Source organism: Macaca mulatta, chromosome 6 (assembly GCF_049350105.2).
Source record: "Macaca mulatta isolate MMU2019108-1 chromosome 6, T2T-MMU8v2.0, whole genome shotgun sequence".
Classification (NCBI taxonomy): domain Eukaryota; kingdom Metazoa; phylum Chordata; class Mammalia; order Primates; family Cercopithecidae; genus Macaca; species Macaca mulatta.
In genome coordinates, this window is record NC_133411.1 from 189641089 (window position 1) to 189657153 (window position 16065).

The window sequence follows — 16065 nt, forward strand, 5'->3', positions numbered from 1 at the left end:
CGCTCTCGGCCGCTCTGCCCAGCACTCTGGAAGCCAGGTGGAAACCACACGGCAGTAGTGGCCTCTCTCTCCTCCCTTCTCCTTGTCCCTGGGCACTCAGCAGCACGGCTGGCCTGTACCTTATTCTTCCCCTCCACAAACTCGGTCCAGGTGTCCAGGCTCTCGATGGGGTTCACGGCGTCCTGCGTGGTCACTGCCCTCCAGTCGCGGCACTGTGGCATGAGGTCTCGCTGCCGCCGCCGCCGGCTGCCAGAACCAGAAGAGGCAAGGGCAGGTCAAGGGATACAGGCAGGAAGGGCCCACTTTGGGGGCGGGGTCAAGCCCTTGTCACACCCAGTCACCTTCTCATATGGGATGGGGGGCGAGGCTGGCCCTTGGGCCTGAGTGAGGGAGATGGGAAGGGGACTTTGTTTCTTTTCTTTTCTTTTGAGATGGAGTTTCACTCTTATTGCCCAGGCTGGAGTGCAATGGCACGATTTCGGCTCACTGAAACCTCCGCCTCCTAGGTTCAAGCGATTCTCCTGCCTCAGCCTCCCAAGTAGCTGGGATTACAGGCGTGTGCCACCACGCCCATCTAATTTTTTTGTATTTTTAGTAGAGACAGGGTTTCTCCATGTTGGTCAGCTGGTCTCAAACCCCCGACCTCAGGTGATCCGCCTGGCTTGGCCTCCCAATATGCTGGGATTATAGGCGTGAGCCACCGTGCCCGGCCTGTTTCTGGATCTCTGTCTCCCACCCGTCAGGCTCAGGATCCGGCAACCCGTCCTACACAGGCTGCCGACACCACCTTCCTGTGTCCACTGTCCCTCGCGCACGTGTGCACCCCGTCCCGCTTCTCTTGCTCCTTCCTGCAGAGGCCACCTTGGATCTGCCCACGTGGCTGCAGGGGCAGCGCAGTCCCATTCTGCCCCAGGAGGCATCTCTGCCCGGCCTCTCCCTCTCTCCTGCTTTAGGAGCTGCGGCCTCCCTCTGGGCTGCGTGTGCAGCCCCAGCAGCCTTGGCCTCCTGCCAGGATTGGGGGGTGGCCTCAGGGCCCCAAGGGAGGCTCCTGTCTGCCCCTGTGGGAGGAGGAGCCGAGCAGGGACTCTCTGAAGGGCTCCATCACTTGGCACAGAGCATAAAGGTGGCACACCCAGAAGGAAGGACATTTGGAGGTGCTGGCAGCGAGCTGCAGGCCACACGATCTAGAAGGATACTTATGAACCTTGGACATTTGGGGCCGGCTCAGGCCACCCCTACTGAGCCACCCCCACTGACCACCGCAGAGCCACAGCCAGTGGGGCCACCCTCATCTCCCATCTAGGTTCTCAACTCCCATCCGCCCCAGTTTGACACCAGGATCTCTCGCTAAAAGGAAAACCTGAGCCAGGTCTCCACTCCTCAACACCCTTCACTGGCTCCCTAGTGCCTTCAAGCCCTGCCCACCTGGGCGCCCTCCTCTCATCCCCTGCTCGTCTAAGTGTCCTGTGAAACCCATCTGTCCTGCTGGCATCCCGCTCAGTGGAGGGGAGCATGGCCCAGCAGGTGGGCGAGGGGAGCGCAGCCCAGCAGGTGGGCGAGGGGAGCGCGGCCCAGCAGGTGGGTGAGGGGAGCGCCGCCCAGCAGATGGGTGGCAGGTGGGCGAGGGGAGCGTGGCCCAGCAGGTGGGTGGCAGGTGGGCGAGGGGAGCGCCGCCCAGCAGGTGGGTGGCAGGTGGGCGAGGGGAGCACGGCCCGGCAGGTGGGCGAGGGGAGCGCGGCCCAGCAGGTGGGTGGCAGGTGGGTGAGGGGAGCGCGGCCCAGCAGGTGGGTGAGGGGAGCGCCGCCCAGCAGATGGGTGGCAGGTGGGCGAGGGGAGCGCGGCCCAGCAGGTGGGTGGCAGGTGGGCGAGGGGAGCGCCGCCCAGCAGGTGGGTGGCAGGTGGGCGAGGGGAGCGCAGCTCAGCAGGTGGGCGAGGGGAGCACGGCTCAGCAGGTGGGTGGCAGGTGGGTGAGGGGAGCGCAGCTCAGCAGGTGGGTGAGGGGAGCGCGGCTCAGCAGGTGGGTGGCAGGTGGGTGAGGGGAGCGCAGCTCAGCAGGTGGGTGAGGGGAGCGCGGCTCAGCAGGTGGGTGGCAGGTGGGTGAGGGGAGCGCAGCTCAGCAGGTGGGCGAGGGGAGCACGGCTCAGCAGGTGGGTGAGGGGAGCACAGCCCAGTGGGTGGGTGAGGGGAGCATGGCTCAGCAGGTGGGTTGGTCCTGCTGCTTATAGCTGTGCCCCTGGGAAAGCCATCTCCCTTCTCTGACCCTGTTTCCCTGTCTGTAAGGGGGTGATGTGAGTGCTGCACAGATGAGCTGAGGCACGTGAGCACACACGGTGTGCCGTGGGGCTCAGTACAACCATCCCAGAGGCTCAGATAACACCCTCCCAGACCCCTGCCCCACTGGAGGTGTCCTGCTGGGTGCTCAGAGGCACGTGCTTCCTCCTGCCTCCAGATGATGCAATTATATGTCCAGAGGGTCTTCGCTCTTGAGGGAGGTGGGTGGGGGCCGGACCCATCCTTTGTCCAGCCTGGCCAGCTGGTGGAGGAGGGGTGCAAGGGAAGCTCTGAGCCTCACTCAGGCGCGGTGAGGCCAGGGATTGGCTATAGCTGAAGGTAGGGTTCAAGTTCAGAGCAGGGCCCTGGGGAGGGGTACAGGGAAGGCCTGGGTGGTGAGGGGCACTATAAAGAGGGCTCCTCACGGCCGAGGCTGGGGGCGGGGGCTGTGGCTGTGCAGGGGGCCTGGGCCGCACGTAGGAGCTGTACTCACAGACTCCGCTGGGCAAACATCTTGCAGGGTGTCCAGGGCCGCCAGTGCCAATGGATGCTGAGGGGCAGGGGCACCCCATAGGCCGTGCAGGTGAGGGCCTGGCGGCTGTGGCGCGAGTAGATGCTGGGGGAGGAGGCCTCCTTCTCGTGTATGTGGGGGGGCACTGGGGGCACAGCACATGGCCGGTCAGCTGACTTCCAATGCCACGCCGCCCACTGCCCACCTGTGTGCTCTCCCATCCCTGGCCTACCATTCACCACCAGCTCCAGGCTGATGTTGCGTCTGAGGCCAGCAGCGGAGTTCCACAAGGCGAGGGTGTAGATGCCGGTGCTGGCCTCTGTCACCTCCTTGAGCACTAGGGCATGTGGACTGTGGCGCCCGGACAGTGCCTTTCCATCCTTGTACCTGGCCAGGGAAGGGAGGTCAGGGCCCATACAGATCCCACCTCAGCCCCAGCCTCATCCTGGCACCCCCAACCCCCAACCCCAAATACACGGTCAGGAGGAGGGAGGGGCTGGCAGGAGTGCAGGGTAGGGCGGGAGACACTGGTCTGCGAGGGGAAGGCCTAAGTCCCTGGAGATATCTCCAGGCCGCATCTCCCAGGTGTGACAACCGTGTCAGGCGGCCGGCTCAGGGGCATCAGTCACTGAGGTCTGCAGTAGCATCCCCTGCCTTGCCCCAAAGGCTCTATGATCTCTCCACAAGTAGCGAGATGACCATGTCCCTGCTGGCGCAGCGCCTTCGCTCTCCCTACCTGTGGTTGCAGACAGCCTTCTTCGCCCAGGCTTGCCCAGCCCAGCCCAGGAGGATCCCACACACCTGGCTCCTCCACCCAGCCCGTCTGTGTGTCTGCTAGACCATCCACCCAGTCACTGCTTGCCATCGACATGTGATGGTGCCATAGGAAGGGTGGGTGGGCGCCCAGATGTGGCAGGCCTGGAGACCCTGTCCTCTTTCTTACCGACATCTGAAGTGCAGTCCCTGTGAGCAGTCTAGCTCCTTGCCATGTGTGTGGCCCCTCCAGACACGTGGCCTTCTTGCTGTCCACCCCCCACCCCAAGGCCTGTCTATCACTGCCCGCCTCACACTCATTTCCGAAGCCAGGAATCTGCAGGGCTCCCTGCCTCCTTCATTTGGGTGGGGGTGTGCAGCCTGCCTGCCTATCCTATGCTGTGGCCTGCCCCTGCCTTGCTGTGTCTATTGACTGCCCATCTTCCCCCTGGGGTGGGAGCCCCACAAGGGCAGGGCTGCCTCCTGCAGAGTTGCGCCCAGCTCCCTACATGTCTGCTGCACACGTGAGGAAGCCGATGTCTCGGCCCCAGAGGGTGTGCTGGGGCCCCTGCAGGAACCTGGCTCTGTGGCCTGGACTCTGTACGGAGATACTCCTCCTTTGGACAGGCGCCTGCCCCGGTGCTGAGTGTGGCAGACCAGAGAGACACCGCAGCGTGGCCCGGGAGAGGCACAGCCCTTGGGCAGAGACCAAGAGAGAAGGGGATGCAGGGACCTGTTCTCAACTGGGACACCACAGCAGGGACCCAGAGGGGAGCTGCCTGGCCTGGGGTCACAGAGCGAGGCAGGCCCGGGCCGGGGCGGAACTGAGGTGGTGCTGTCTGCGTGGCTCTGGTCCCGAGTCTGCCACTTGCCGGATCTGAGACCCTTTCATTGCCTCAGCGGAGATGACATGCACCTTGCAACTGTCGTGAGGTTTAACTCAGACAGTGCCAGCAGCGTGCTGGACACACTATGGGTGCTTTGGAAGCCAAGGACCAGTCTGTCTGTGTGTTTGCCAGACCATCCACCCAGTCACTGCTCGCCATCGTCACGTGATGGTGCCATAGGAAGGATGGGCACCACAGGAAGGCTGGGTGGGTGCCATAGGAAGAGGACCAGATGTGGCAGGAGTGATCCTGGAAAGCTGTTCTGAGAGGCAGCTGCCTGAGGATCGGGTAGACCCTGGATGCAACAGAGCTGCCACCTGCCCAGAGCAGGCTCAGTCCTGCTGGCCTTGGAGGGTGGGGGACAGGGCCCAGGAGTCTCCAGGAGCTGCACCTGTGAGTGAGGCTCCAGGATCTGCCAGTGCCCTCAGGATTCTGCCCCAAGGGCCTTGGCACTGACCAGGTGCCTTGGACGGACACCGAAGTCTGCGTCCTCAGTGGGAGGGTCACACTGGGCTCAGGGCCAGGACACCCTGGGCCTTCCCAGGAGAGAGCAGCCCCCAGCCAGTGCAGGGGGCCCTGGCTGAGGAAACCCTGGGCCTCTGCTTGCCCAGCTCCAGGAAGAGTGGCCCTGCCAGGAGGGAGGTGCCCAGGCCGGAAAGGAGGCGGCTGCTGGGCTAGCTCAGAGCAGAGACCCCTCCTGGGGACTTGGGGGTCAGTTACAAATACCCTTTCCTGGCCTCTGCTTCCTCATCCATGCAATGGGGACTCAAAGTGTGGCTGCCTGCGGATGTGTTTGTGAGGGGTGCCATGCCCCCCGACAGCCTGCAGGGAGCAGCCAGCAGAGGCAGAGCCACCCCTGAGGCATCCCTTCCCTGGGCCTCGGCACACTGCAGGGTAGCCTCATTCAGCCTGCAGATCGGGGGTCTGTGGGGACCCCAGCAGCCTGCCGGCCTCCTGGAAGCTCTCTTGCTCACTGCCACACAGCACAGGCCCAGCCCAGGCAATGTGTCAGTTCCCTGTGGCATCTCCACATTTCTGGACAGGAGGGTCCTGGGAGAGGCAGCCTCGTTAGAAGGAGGCATAGGGAACGCTAAGCCACTGCTTCAGGGCAGGCCCTGGAGACTCTGCAGGGCAGAGAGGCAGCCAGCCGTCAGGAGGCAGTTAGGAAAAGCCCCTCGATGTGCCCACCACACCCACATGGAACAGAAGGCTGGTACTGAAACCCTTCCCGGTGTGGCAGGAGCACAGATAGACCTTCCATCTGGAATACCACATTACGGGCGGGCTCCTTGGGGCGTCTCCTGAGAGAGGCTCCTGCCATGCCTGGTCTCAGCGTGCAGGTCCTGATGGCGAGGATGCTGCCCTTCCTCCCCCGTGGTCTGTTTGCCCCTCGGCTTGGAAGGGTAGCGGTGGGGTCAGGGGAGCCAGGGCTGTTACCATTGGAACTCGGGCGGAGGGTATGCCGCCAGCTTCACGGGCAGCTTCACCAGCTCGTCTCCTGCCGTGGCCTCCAGGATGGGGCCTTTGAGCCACTCGACGCTGATGAAGGGCTTTTCTGCCAGACAGGAGAAGTCAGTGTAAATCCAGGACTGACCCGTCGTTGACTGACCAGGGATTCCCCCCATGGCCCCTGCAGCCCCGGCAGCCGGACACCTGTAGACTGGGGCTGGCCATGCAGGAGCTGGGCAAGTGCAGGAGCTGGGCAGCTCCTCCGCTCATGGCCCTCCCTTCCCTCTGGCTGGACTCCCGAATGCTCACGTGCACCGTGAGCTCTGGGCCCAGGCCCACATGGCACAAGGACCCTTGTTTCCCAGGCTTGATGGCGCCTGACCCTGACCCACCCATGCCATACCATGCACAATGACCTCGGTGCTCTCCCGAAACCGCTGGATGCCGTTGTTGGCCTCGCACACGTACGAGCCCAGGTCGTGCTGGCTGACGTTGTGGATGGTCAGGATGCTGGAGAGCTCTGTGTGGGTCTGCTGGGAGCGTCGCTCGGGCACCCACTTACCCCGCTCTGCCTGCCCGCACCCAGGGAAGCCCCGCGTCAGCAGCGGGTTCCTGCACAGCTACCCCACCAAAGGCACCCCTCCCAGCCCAGCCAGCGGCGGCTCCAGAAGCCTTGGACCCAGGCCCTGAGTCGTCTTTGGGCGGAACACTTGCCCGTCAGACTGGGGTACCTGGGGCAGGCCTGGGTCCGCACATCCTCCACACAGAGGCTCAGTGTGTGCTGGACAGTGGCAGGGACTCCTGGGGACAGGACAGCCTGGCAGGGCTGCTGACCTCACCTGCTTCCCCGGGTAGTCCCAGTCGAAGGTGACACCCGAGTTGAACTCAGCCCACACGGTGCAGTTCAGGACCAGCTTCTCCCCTACCAGCAGCTCCAGCGACTTCTTGGGCAACAGCTGGATGTCATAGAGCTCGTTGCCTGTTGACACACGCACAGTGATTCCCACGCCCTCACAGGACGACGCCCACTGAGGCCAGCGAGGCAGTGACAGCCCCGCTACTGTGAATGGAACACAGCCCAGTTACCTGTGATGTGCACGAGGAAGGGGTTGGAAAGGAAGTCCTGGTCCCCCCAGGTGGTCTCGCACTGCAGGTACAGGGCCTCGCGCAGCAGCGGCGTGGACACCCGCATGCCCCGCCGGTCGTCCCACACCACCTCCTGCCCGTCTGGCCACAGCACCGAGCTTTGCTGGAGGGACAAGGCCACCATCAGTGACCAGCTGTCCCCTTGCTCCTGGCCAGACAGGCAGCTGCCTTTCCCAGGGGTGGGACTGGAGGGCCGGATCCTGGGGTGGGGGTGGGGCCGGATCCCGGGGTGGGGGTGGGGGTGGGGCCGTACCGAGCGCAGCGTGACGTTGAGGCCGGGGACGGACACCAGACAGGGCACCCACATGGCATCTTTCCTGTTGACCAGGAGCGTGTCGGGCTTGTTGATGAACGGCTGCTCGAAGTCTGTGGAGAGGGAGCAAGGTATTGGGGAAGGGCTGTGGCGGCCAGGCTGGAGGAGGGCTCCATGGGGCTAGGCGGTGCTGGAGCAGGTGGGGCCCCGTTCTCTCCTCTTGCCATCTCGGGGTCCACAGGCTGGGGGCGGTGTGGGCCCCAGCTGCCCGGGACCCTGCCCCAGCCTGGCCTGCCTCCAAGTCTCACCTCTCACGAACACGTAGGAGCTGGCGGCCGTGGTGCCCTCGATGCGGGCCTTGATGTACTTGTAGTAGCAGACGTAGCTGCCTGTGTCGTTGGCGCGCACCTCACGCAGCAGCAACACCTTGCAGTAGGGCCTGACGTCTGTGCCCTCGCAGTCTCGCACCACCCCCGTGTCCTCGCTGTCCTTGTCCCCAGTGGCTGGTGCCTCCTGGGCTCCTGGCCAGGCCCACTCCAGGGGGTGCTGTCCCCTGGCAGAGGACAGGAGTGGTCAGGTGGGCCCCAGCGGCAGCCCATGGGGACTATCCCTGAGGAGCCTCCCTCAGGCCAAGGCTCACCAGGCTTGTCTTACCCGGAGCATGGAACTGCCCAGGGTTTGGGCGAACACTACAGACCCTGCCCGGGGCAGGGCACTCCCCGGCCCCTGGGCCTCGACTGGGCTCCTGGGGCTGGTGTGGCAGGCTGGCCTGCAGACAAGCACAGGCCTGGGATCACAGCTGGGAAGGTGGGGAGACACCACCTCTGGGGCCCCCGTGGGTGGCTCCCAGGGTGGCTGGGAGTGGGTGCAGATGACCTGGGAAGTGGCCTGGGGTCAGTGTGAGATGTCAGGAGTGGGGTGCAGGGAGATGAGGCCCCATATGAAATGCTGATGAGGGGCCAGGCACAGTGGCTTAAGCCTGTAATCCCAGCATTTTAGGAGGCCAAGGCGGGCGGATCACGAGGTCAGGAGATCGAGACCATCCTGGCTAATATAGTGAAACTCCGTCTCTACCAAAAATACAAATAAATAAATAAATAAATAAATAAGCCGGGTGAGGTGGCGGGCGCCTATAGTCCCAGCTACTCCGGAGGCTGAGGCAGGAGAATGGTGTGAACCCGGGAGGCGGAGCTTGCAGTGAGCCGAGATTGGGCCACTGCACTCCAGCCTGGGCGACAGAGACTCCATCTCAAAAAAAAAAAAAAAAGGACACGGTGGCTCATGCCTGTAATCCTGGCACTTTGGGACACCTAGGTGGGCGGATCATGAGGTCAGGAGATTGAGACCATCCTGGCTAACACGGTGAAACCCTGTCTCCACTAAAAATACAAAAAATTAGCCAGGGGTGGTGGCGGCGCCTGTAGTCCCAGCTACTCCAGAGGCTGAGGCAGGAGAATGGTGTGAACCCAGGAGGCGGAGCTTGCAGTGAGCTGAGATTGCGCCACTGAACTCCAGCCTGGGTGACAGAGCCAGACTCTGTCTCCAAAAAAAAAAGAAAAGAAAAGAAAAGAAATGCTGATGGGGGTGTATGGTTGAGGCTGGGGAGGACAAAAGTCACCCATAGCCTGGGAGACTCCACAGCCCCGAGGCCACTCTGCCCTGGGAGGTGCTGCCATCTGGGTCCTCAGCCACCACCTCCTGCCTTGGGCTTCTGCAGCCTCCCTGGCCTGCCAGTAGGAGAGGGAACCCGTACCTGCAGGAGATGGACAGGCTGTCACCGGTGTCGACGACGTGTGACTCCTCTGTGATGTTCAAGGTTGGGGGGGTCATGGAGTAGCCACTCGCCAGGCCTGGGGTGGGAGACAAGGTCAGCGTGATGCTGGGTCGTGAGTTCACACGACCTTGATCGGGCATGGTTGGGCATTCTGCATCACAAAGGCGGACCAGCTGTGGGGCCGAAGCAGCCCAGGTTCTCAGCCAGCTCGGTGTGGCCTGGCCTCACCATGTGCACCGTGAGCAGCACCAGCCCCCAGGCCCCAAGACAGCCACGAACCTCTCCCATAGGCTCACCCTGCCTTGCCCCACAGCCGCCATCCTCACCTACACACCACCCTGGACCAAACCCCAACCTCTGACCCCAGTGAGTGGAGCGGCTGGCATGAAGGAGCAGGGGGAGGGGTGCTGGAGCATGTCGCCTCGGCATCACGGCCCCTGCAGTGCTGCTGCCTGAGGCCCTCCCTCCTCAACTGCTGACCTACACCTGCTGCTTCCCAGGGGATCTTGCACATCCCAGGTCCTCCCCACACCACACAGGCCTCCGCCCTCCTGCCTGCTCTCTGCCAGTGGCTTTCCCCCTCCCAGGCCACGTGGCGTCACCTCACAGGTGTCCTTTGGTTCCTCAGCTTCTTGCACCCTCACAGACCCCGCCAGCTGCCCCAGCCTCCTCTGGGCTCTCCCTGCCCAGGCCTCCCTAGACACCCCCAGACCTTCTCACAGGGATCTTCAGACACACAAATAAACCGGCCCCATCTGGCTGAAACCCACCCTCAGCCAGAGACTGTAGGCTGGCTGGGCTGGGCCTTCTGTCCTGCAGGACTCAGCCCTGCTGTCCCCACACCCTCCTCCCCGTGGGGTGGCGTGTGTGTGTGTGTGTGTGTGCGCGCGCGCGCGCGCGTCCCTGTAGGCCTGGGTGTGTGAGTCTGTGTGTGCCTATGTCTGAGTGGTGTGTGTGTGGCTTTGTGTGTATGTGCAAGCATGCATGTTTGTGCATCTCTGACATGCTAGCGTGTGTACACACATGAGTGTGAATGTGGTGGGATCCCGGTGTGGGTGGGAGCAGGCCCCAGGGGAGGTCTGGGTCTGGAACTCTGGCAGATGCATCCTGCCGGGGGCATCCTGAGACAACAGGAAGGGAGGGCTGCATGGCCAGAGGCCCAGGGCTGCGTCCTGTTCCTCCCCCAGGTCCCTGTACTCCTGGGGGCACAGCCCACTCTTCTGCCCCCAGGCCCCTCCAGTCCGACAGGTCCCTCGGGGTTTGGGGCAGCAGCAGTGTAGTTCTCCTGCCCTCCCGAGGACAGCTCCCTGAGGCCCCAGGGTCCTGCCCTGAAGCTAATGGGGGTGGGGTGGAGCCCAGGGAACCCTTGACCCCAAGCCACCCTCGGACACGGCACCAGGTGCCTGCTGCACGCCAAGATCTCATTTCGGCCTCACACGGGCAGCACAGTCACTGGTCAGCGACCTCCGGCCTCTCCCTTCTATTCCTCTCTCCTGGCCAAACCCTTCCAGGCACCACTTCACTATGGGTCCAGAGCAGGAAGGGCCTTAAACCACACATCCAGACTCACTGTCCAGACTGGGACGCTGAGACCCTCCAGCCACCCTCAGAAGGTAGCGCCTTGCCTGCCTGCCTGTCTGCTGCTGTGACTACCACCACGTCTTTGCTTTGCCAGCCTGCCCCTGGGGCCCCGAGGCAGAAGGGGGTTGTGGGCTCTGCAGCCCCTTCCCCTTGGGCGGTGCCCAGCCTTCACAGCACAGCAGCAGGGCCTGGGCACTGGCAGCCCATAGATTGCACCCCTGGGGCTGCCACGAGAGGAGTCTGGGCCAGGGGCTGGGAGATCCCTGCAGAGAGGAGGCTCCCCTCGGGTGGTGAGGAGCTAAGAAGGAATCCTGCTGAGCTGGGCTTTGAAGGAGGGGATTTTTTTCCAGGTAGTGGAAAGTCAGTCCATGCCAGGAGGAGAGCTGGGCATGTATGTGGGCACTGGAGTGGGCGGTGGTCTTTCCTCAGCGCTACAGAGGAGGGATGATGGGCATGGGGCTAGACCTGTGGGGACGAATGGGCTCTACCTTCCCAGTGGGCCTCGTAGGAGGTCAGGAGACCAGGCTCGAGTCCAGTGTCCACCTGCCCAGCCCCATGCCCAGCCCCACGCCCTCACTGCAGGAGAGAGCACATCCCCACCCCACTGAGGTCTGGAGTGTTGAGCTGGTGGCCCCCCTTCTCAGGAGTGCACATCCAGCACACACCGTCTAGCTCCACTGTATGGCAGCTGTTAGCCCAGCTTCCTCGGATGGCTCCCCTCTGTTCCCAGGATAAAGCAAGGTAGGCTGGGCCTCTGCCCTCCGGCCACTGCCTCTCTCCAGCTTCCTCTCCCAGGAGGCGTGGCCCTCCTCCTCCCATCCTCCCAAAGTGCCTGTTGTTTTCCTGTCTTGAACACTTGTCCTTTTCCTCAGACATCCCTCCTTCCTTCTTTCCCTCCCTAGGGCCTCCCTCTTTAGGGTCTAGTTCAGATGTCCTCATCACTCAGGCAGCACCGGCCTCTTCCTCCTCCTCGAGCTCCTGCTGGAGCACAGTAAGACTGAATTGTGGTTTTATGATCACATCTGAACAGAGGCTCAATTTTATTCATCTTCCTAAGCCCAAGACAGAGAGGTGCAAAGGAGGTTCAAGGGGTGGATATAAGAATGGTGGGATGGGCCAGGCGCGGTGTCTCAGGCCTGTAATGCCAGCACTTTGGGATGCCGAGGCAGGCGGATCACGAGGTCAGGAGACTGAGACCATCCTGGCTAACACGGTGAAACCCCCGTCTCTACTAAAAATACAAAAAATTAGCCGAGCGAGGTGGCAGGCACCTGTAGTCCCAGCTACTTGGGAGGCTGAGGCAGGAGAATGCCATGAACCCGGGAGGCGGAGGTTGCAGTGAGCAGAGATTGCACCACTCACTCCAGCCTGGGCAACAGAGAGCAGAGATTGCACCACTCACTCCAGCCTGGGCAACAGAGCAAGACTCTGTCTCAAAAAAGAAAAAAAAAAAAAAAGAATGGTCGGATGGATGATGGATGGAAATGGGATGGATGAATGATGAATCAGATGAATAAATGGACGGATGGGTGGACAGACAGATGGGTGGATGGGTGGGTGGGGAGGTAGGTGGGTGGGTGGATGGAAGTGTGGGTGGGTGGGAGAATGGATGTATGGATGGATAGAAGTATGGGTGGATGGGTGGGTAAACTGGTGGACAGATGGATGGGTGGGTGGAAGGATGAATGGATGGATGGGTGGAAGAGTGGGTGGACAGGTGAAAGGAAAGTGGATGGGTGAAGGGTGGGTGGGGAGGGGAGTCTGTAGGAGCTTCCTCCTGGAGGCATCGTACCACCAAAGGAAGCACCTGCATCACCGCTGAGCAGGACCATCCACCGTGCTTGCCCCTCCACGCAAGCTCTCCTTTTCCATGACATGCCATAACTTATTCCAGTGACCCCTCTGCCTTCACCAACCTTCCACTGTGCCCTGCGTGATTGGCAAACTTTGCTGTAGACCTCACTGTCCACTCCGAATGTCCCTTCCTGTCTTATGTGAAGCCTGGCTTTCTGGCCACGCCACTGCCCCTGGGCAGTTACTGCTCTTCACCCCACATGCCTGAACCCCTCGCAGCCGCCTGCCCTCCCTACAGCAGTCCCTCTGGCCTGAACTCACAGCCGCCTGCCCTCCCTACAGCAGTCCCTCTGGCCTGAACTCACAGCCGCCTGCCCTCCCTACAGCAGTCCCTCTGGCCTGAACCCCTCGCAGCCACCTGCCCTCCCTCTGAGGGTCCTGCTCTTTGGCGGCACCGCCCTCTTCCCCACTAAAGCTGTCATCAGCTGCACCCCCCGTCACTTCCCCTCATTCTCTGCTGACCATAGCTCCTGGCTCACCATCCCCCCCACCCCAGCTCCTGCTCTTCTCCATGACTTCACCATCCACAGGGCTGACTCACCAGCACCCTGGCCTCTGAGATCCCTGTGCATGGTCCTCCCCTCTTCTCCTCCTCAGTCATTCAGCTCCAAGGGCGCACCCTGGACCTGGTCATTACCAGAGGCCATGCCATCCCAAATGCATGTCTTTCTCTCTCTCCCGCTTCCCCTGTTCCTGCTCCACAACACCACGTCCTTCAGCCTCCTCAAAGCCCCCACTGCTTCCTCCCCACCCCTCGGTGCCCTCCTGGTGCTGCCCCGTCCTGGTGCATGCAGTCCTGGTGCATGGGGTCTGCAGCCCATCCCTCTGCATGCTCCCTCACCTCTTGTCCTCCATCCCAACCCTGAGACAGCACGCGTCCCGAACAGAGCAATGCGGCAGCACAAGGCCCCCTACGTGAGCTCCTCCCCCTCATTTTCCTGGGTGCACACAGTTCAGGGTGCTCCTCTCTCACTCTCAGCATCGAGAGGGCAAAATCATGAGACAGAAACATCCCACTGGCCGGTGCGGTGGCTCATGCCTGTAATCCCAGCACTTTGGGAGGCTCAGGCGGGCAGACCATCCTGGCCAACATGGTGAACCCCATCTCTAATAAAAATACGCAAATTAGCTGGGTGTGGTGGCAGGCGCCTGTAATCCCAGCTACTCGGGAGGCTGAGGCAGGAGAATCGCTTGAACCCGGGAGGCAGAGTTTGCAGTGAGCGGAGATTGCACCACCACACTCCAGCCTGGGACAGAGCGAGACGCCATCTCAAAAAAAAAAAAAAAAAAAAAAAAAGAAAGAAAGAAAGAAAAAAGAAACACCCCATCTTCCCACATCCCAGCCCACACTGCCAGCCAGGGCCCCAGAAATCTCTGACACGCCTGCCCCAAACCAGGCCCTCCATCGTGCCTAGGGCCCCCCGCCACAGATTTCTCTTCTCATCACCAGTCTTTATGCAATCATCTCCCACCGGTTTTGTTTTGAGATGGAGTTTCGCTCTTGTTGCCCAGGCTGGAGTGCAGTGGCGCAGTCTCGGCTCACCGCAACCTCCGCCTCCCGGGTTCAAGTGATTCTCCTGCCTCAACCTCCTGAGTAGCTGGGATTACAGGCATGCGCCACCGCGCCCGGTTAATTTTGTATTTTTAGTAGAGATGGGGTTTCTCCATGTTGATCAGGCTGGTCTCAAACTCCTAACCTCAGGTGATCCACCCACCTTGGCCTCCCAAAGTGCTGGGATTACAGGTGTGAGCCACCACGCCTGGCCCATCTCCCATCTTAAAAACAAAACAAAATAATCCCTTGGTTCCACACTCTCTTCCAGCCACTGCCCCTTTTCCTATCCCCCTTCATTCCCCTCTGCTGGTCTCCCCTCATCCACCAGTGGAGTGCAGCCCCCTCACTTCATGGAGCCACTGGGCGGGGCCTCCCATGACCTCCAGGCTGCAGGCCTAGTGGGCACACAGGACAGGGAGCTGCACTTGCTCTCCCCTGGGCAGCATCTGTGACCTACCTCTCCCCACCTCCCCTCTGCCCAACACACAGTGCTGGGCACCACTGTCTCTCTGGAGTCCAGACACCTCCCAGGTCTCTAGCTGCAGCCAGGACTACTGTTTGCAACTTCACTTTTAAGCATTCAGCTGCCCACTGGACTTGGACACCCCACAGACAACGGGCAGTCTGCGTTTCCAATGCTAAACTGCAGACATGCACTCCCTCCAGCCCCACCAAAGGCTCCTCCCTCCATAGCTCCCTCTCCCCAGATCCTCTCCCAGCCCATCCGTTGACAGACCACTGAAGCCTGTCAGGCTGGACACACCTCAGGGCCGGCCCCTGCTCTCCCACTGGGGCCAACACAACTGCACGCACCCCAGAGTGGTTTCCTGGGCCCTCTCTTGTCCTCCTCCAGGCTTCCCTCTAGGCCCCGCTCCCTGCAGTGAGTAATACTTGAAAAAGCACAAGCCTGATCACACTTGTGCTTCAGTCTCGTCAGTGCACTGGATTCCTCTGCACTCCCAAGAAAATCCAAACTCCTGGTCCCTGCCCCTCTCTCCACACCCTCGTGGTTCGTCCCCTTCGCGTGCACGTTTCCAGCCACCAGACTCTCCACACCCTCGTGGTTCGTCCCCTTCGCGTTCACGTTTCCAGCCACCAGACTGTCCACACCCTCGTGGTTCGTCCCCTTCGCGTTCACGTTTCCAGCCGCCAGACTCTCCACACCCTCGTGGTCCGTCCCCTTCGCGTTCACGTTTCCAGCCACCAGACTGTCCACACCCTCGTGGTCCGTCCCCTTCGCGTTCACGTTTCCAGCCACCAGACTGTCCTGTGCCCTCAGGCTGACTTCTCACGCTCAGGACTCAGCTTAGACATGGCCTCCTCACCCTACAAAACAGCTCCGTCCTAGCCTCCCGGCTGCTTACGGCATCCTTCCTGTCACAACTTGGAATTACTTATTTATGTGTTTGTTTAAGCTGTATCTGTCCATGTCCTCCACTAGGCAGTAAGTTTCAACTGGACCAAGACAGCTCTTTTTTATCCCACCCCATGCTTCCCACAGCAGCCGGCACAGAGTAAAGTCTCAGTGAATACTCATTGAATGAAAAAAATGGAGGGATGGAAGAAGTATGGATGGATGGGTGGGTGGGTGGGTAGATGGGTGGAAGGGTAGATGGATGGATGGGTAGGTAGGTGGATAGGTGGAAGGGTGGGTGGCTGGGTGGATGGATGGGTGAGTAGAAGGATAGATGAGTGGATGCATGGACAGACAGATGAATGGATGGATGGACAGGTAGATGAGTGGATGGAGAGATGGCTGGATGGGTAGGTAGGTGGATAGGTGGAAGGGTGGGTGGCTGGGTGGATGGATGGATGGAGGGGTGGATGGGTGGGTGGATGGATGGGTGAGTAGAAGGATGGATGGGTGGATGCATGGACAGACAGATGAATGGATGGATGGACAGGTAGATGAGTGGATGGAGAGATGGCTGGATGGGTAGGTAGGTGGATAGGTGGAATGGTGGGTGGGTGGGTGGATGGATGGATGGAGGAGTGGATGGGTGGGTGGATGGATGGGTGAGTAGAAGGATA

General features: G+C 61.4%; 1 protein-coding gene across 2 annotated transcripts in view; it reads right to left on the reverse strand.

The window, feature by feature from the left end:
• Positions 1-16065, reverse strand: part of FLT4 (fms related receptor tyrosine kinase 4) — a 46931-nt gene that overhangs the window by 19891 nt on the left and 10975 nt on the right. For both annotated transcript variants that reach the window (XM_015141649.3, XM_015141650.3), the window contains exons 2-11: positions 9024-9120; positions 7579-7823; positions 7271-7383; positions 6958-7120; positions 6711-6850; positions 6275-6443; positions 5860-5977; positions 3015-3169; positions 2765-2927; positions 120-246 (exon numbers count right to left, since the gene is read on the reverse strand). In XM_015141649.3, coding sequence (XP_014997135.3) covers positions 120-246; positions 2765-2927; positions 3015-3169; positions 5860-5977; positions 6275-6443; positions 6711-6850; positions 6958-7120; positions 7271-7383; positions 7579-7823; positions 9024-9120 — 1490 coding nt within the window. The remainder of the gene's footprint in view (positions 1-119; positions 247-2764; positions 2928-3014; positions 3170-5859; positions 5978-6274; positions 6444-6710; positions 6851-6957; positions 7121-7270; positions 7384-7578; positions 7824-9023; positions 9121-16065) is intronic.